Source organism: Sphaeroforma arctica (assembly GCF_001186125.1).
Source record: "Sphaeroforma arctica JP610 unplaced genomic scaffold supercont1.726, whole genome shotgun sequence".
Lineage (NCBI taxonomy): Eukaryota > Ichthyosporea > Ichthyophonida > Sphaeroforma > Sphaeroforma arctica.
Window position 1 is genome coordinate 6375 of NW_014039832.1, and position 3220 is coordinate 9594.

The 3220-nt window shown below is 43.2% G+C and overlaps 1 protein-coding gene across 1 annotated transcript in view; it reads left to right on the top strand.

Annotated features, from left to right (window-relative positions):
* Positions 1-1564: 1564 nt before the first annotated feature.
* SARC_08261 (hypothetical protein) overlaps positions 1565-3220 on the top strand; it is a gene marked incomplete at both ends in the record, with an annotated part of 4393 nt that continues 2737 nt past the window's right edge. The window contains one exon of the mRNA XM_014297765.1: positions 1565-3187. Coding sequence (XP_014153240.1) covers positions 1565-3187 — 1623 coding nt within the window. The remainder of the gene's footprint in view (positions 3188-3220) is intronic.

Sequence of the window (3220 nt, forward strand, 5' to 3'; positions counted from 1 at the left end):
TACTTCGCGCACTAAGAGGCGAAAAAATTATGGAATGCCAAGAGTTGATAGAAATCTCGGTAAGCTATCGAGGCAATTTGTAGTTGGATATGGATTACTTTGTATATCCATTTCAACGTGATGGGTTCATATTGTGTTTACGCATTTGACAGTTTCGTCGATATAATAGACTGCCCGTTTATTTGCCTGGGTAGGTGTAATGCGGCTCTAGAAAAGTTTAATATATATGAAATTGGTTGTTATATTTGGAGGTTATATTGTCATGCTCTTGTATTGATGATGGCAATATAGGACACCACACGCCGGGTGCCATCGCAGATATCTGAGAATATTTTTTTTGCCTATGGCTATGACCTAGAGAAAACCTACCGTGTCGTACGCCTCCCTTTTGGATCAGAAACAGGAATCTTATGCAGTACATAAGTAGTCATACTGTCATCAGGGATGTAAATGTAAGAGTCTTTTTCTACTACATTATGAATTATGAGTAAACATTCCGACAAATATTCTCCAATGGCAAAGGGCAAGCTGGCTACACATAACACAGTACCTCAAATTCATTATAAAATAGAGATCAAATTGTGACTGGTCACTTGTGAGGTGTGCCGTGGAGGCGGGTGTGGCACTGTGGTTTCAAAATAGAAAATCTCAGTCATCATTTTTCACAACGCTACAGTTCTATGTAAATACCCGTTGTGGTTTTGGTTTTGTTTTATTTTTAAAACAAAAAAAACAAATACTATAAATGTATATATGTAGGATATGTAACTACAATACTACAAACATACAGAAAGAAAGTTAAAAAATGCTTTCTTTTTGTGGCCTTTTTATCTTCAGTTTTTTGTCCTGATAAACGCTATCCTATGAGCAAGAGTCACAGCTTTCCATTTCAAATATTTAGCATCCATTGGCGGTGATGAGCAAATGAATTTTAAACGAGTACTTCTTAGTATCAGCCAGACAGCCAAGGTTGCTGTTTTCTTCTCCAATACGACCAAGTAAGTTCTGCGCGGTCAATTACAGTGAACCAATGGGAGATGTAATACTACATTCATCTCAATGTTATTTAAAAAGCCACAGATATTTTTTTTCTAATAAAAGACTGATGAAGGTGTTTTATTACTATTTGTTTGTGTTTTAAAAAATAAAAATAAAAAGAGAAACCCCCCCCCAAAATCGGAACGTATGTATGTAAATATTTACTAAAATAGCCTTCTGCTGAATATAAAATCTTGAAATCATATTTGATTTAGTTGTGTGGACCTTCTGTAATCTTATTATTTTCTATAAAAAAACATACACGTATGCATTATGCAATACAATATGTACACTGTGAAGATAATCCGGAGTGGATTACAACTGGATTGTCCAATGTCTGGAGTGAGTGGCTCGGTGGTTTTTATTTACAACAGCAGAATTGAGAATTGACGATCGTCGACTTCCATTCAATGATGGATCCATTTCCTACATATTTAAAGGAACGATACTGTGCAATGTTAGGTTCATATTCGAAAATTCAAATCAGAAAAACTAACAATATTACGAACAACTAAAATAGATTAAGATGACCACCCTAGAGAGTTCTCAGGTATCTATTCCTACCGCTCATATGAAGCCTTCGACAGTGCAATTAGATACGACTGAGCGCAGTGCACGGGCGGCGCAAAACCCAAATATTGCGAACTCATATGATGTCACCTTCAGTAGCGCGGGTTCCAGTGCCCCACGCGAAAGTAATAAAACCTCTTCTTCGAACAACCCCTTCTCTGCCGACGAAGCCTTTGATACAACTGCTGGCGGCAATGGTATAATGCAGGGTATCTCGAATATGGTATTTGGTACAACACAGCCGGATTCTGTGGGCAACTCTACGGATGAGGCTGTGTCTTTGGCAACTGCCGATACGGTGAGCCAGACTGGCCCCACTCTAGAACAGGAGAGTAAGGAGTACTACTCGCCACGTGATGTGTCTCATACATCGGATGGTGACGTTGATACAGCCAGAGCCAACGAGGATATTGGCAGAGACGCTGTGCACGGAAATGGAAATCTAAACACTGACACACAACACTTAACTGACCCAACTTTATTGCAAAAGGCACAAGCCACTGTGAACGTAGGGCCTCTAGCACCTACAGGCAGCAACACTGACAGTCACGCGGAGACACTCGGTAGAGGCGCTGTACATGAGGGAAATCTCAACGACAGTACGCAACATCTCACCAATCCATCTGTGATGCAAAAGGCACAAGCGACGGTAGGGATGGGTCCTCTTGCTCCCTCTACAAGTAACACATACAATCATTCGGAGGCGATAGGTAAAGATGCCGTACGTGACGATGGCAACCCAAACTCAGAGACACAACATCTAACCGACCCTTCATTGACTCAGAAAGTTCAGGGCGCTCTGGGTGTAGGACCTCTAGCCCCTTCAACAAGCGATACGGACACCCATGCGGAGAGTATAGGCAGAGAAGGCGATGGATGCTCGAACGCAGCCACACAGCACTTGACTGACCCGTCTATAGTGCAGAAGGCTCAGGCCACCCTTGGTTATGGACCCCTTGCAAAATCGGACAAACCCACAATCGTGCAGAGTGCCATGAGCATGGTACCAGCCCTACCTGACTTGAGTTCTGTGACGGGAGCACCCCCCGCTGACAGCAATGCGGAGGAAATTGGTAGAGATGCAGTTCGAGGTGATGGTAGACTTGATTCGGGTACAAGGGATATTGTGCCTGAGGCCGATATGGTATCCATTCAATACAATTGTGAATCAGCGAGTTTGGCAAAGGATGGTGAATGTAATGCCGCGCCTGTGGACACTAAGAGTAACTCGGCCGTTCTGGATACTAAACCATATGTGTCCAAAGATTCTGACGAAGTATCGCGCACAATCGAAGTTAAAGACTCGCCCAATGGCAATCGCACCTTAGCAAACGAGATTGGCACAGAAGCAGTACAGGGAGAGGGTGATCTGACAGCAGATACGCAGCACTTGACTGATCCGTCTCTAATGCAAAAGGCTCAAGCGGCGGTAGGTATGGGACCTTTAGCACCTTCGACTAGTAACACTGATAATCATGCCGAAGTGATTGGCAGAGATGCTGTACGTGACGAGGGACATCTTAATGCAGCTACGCAGCACCTAACAGATCCCATTTTGATACATCAGGCACAAGCTGCGGTAGGGCTTGGCCCAGCAGCCACTTCAACGAGC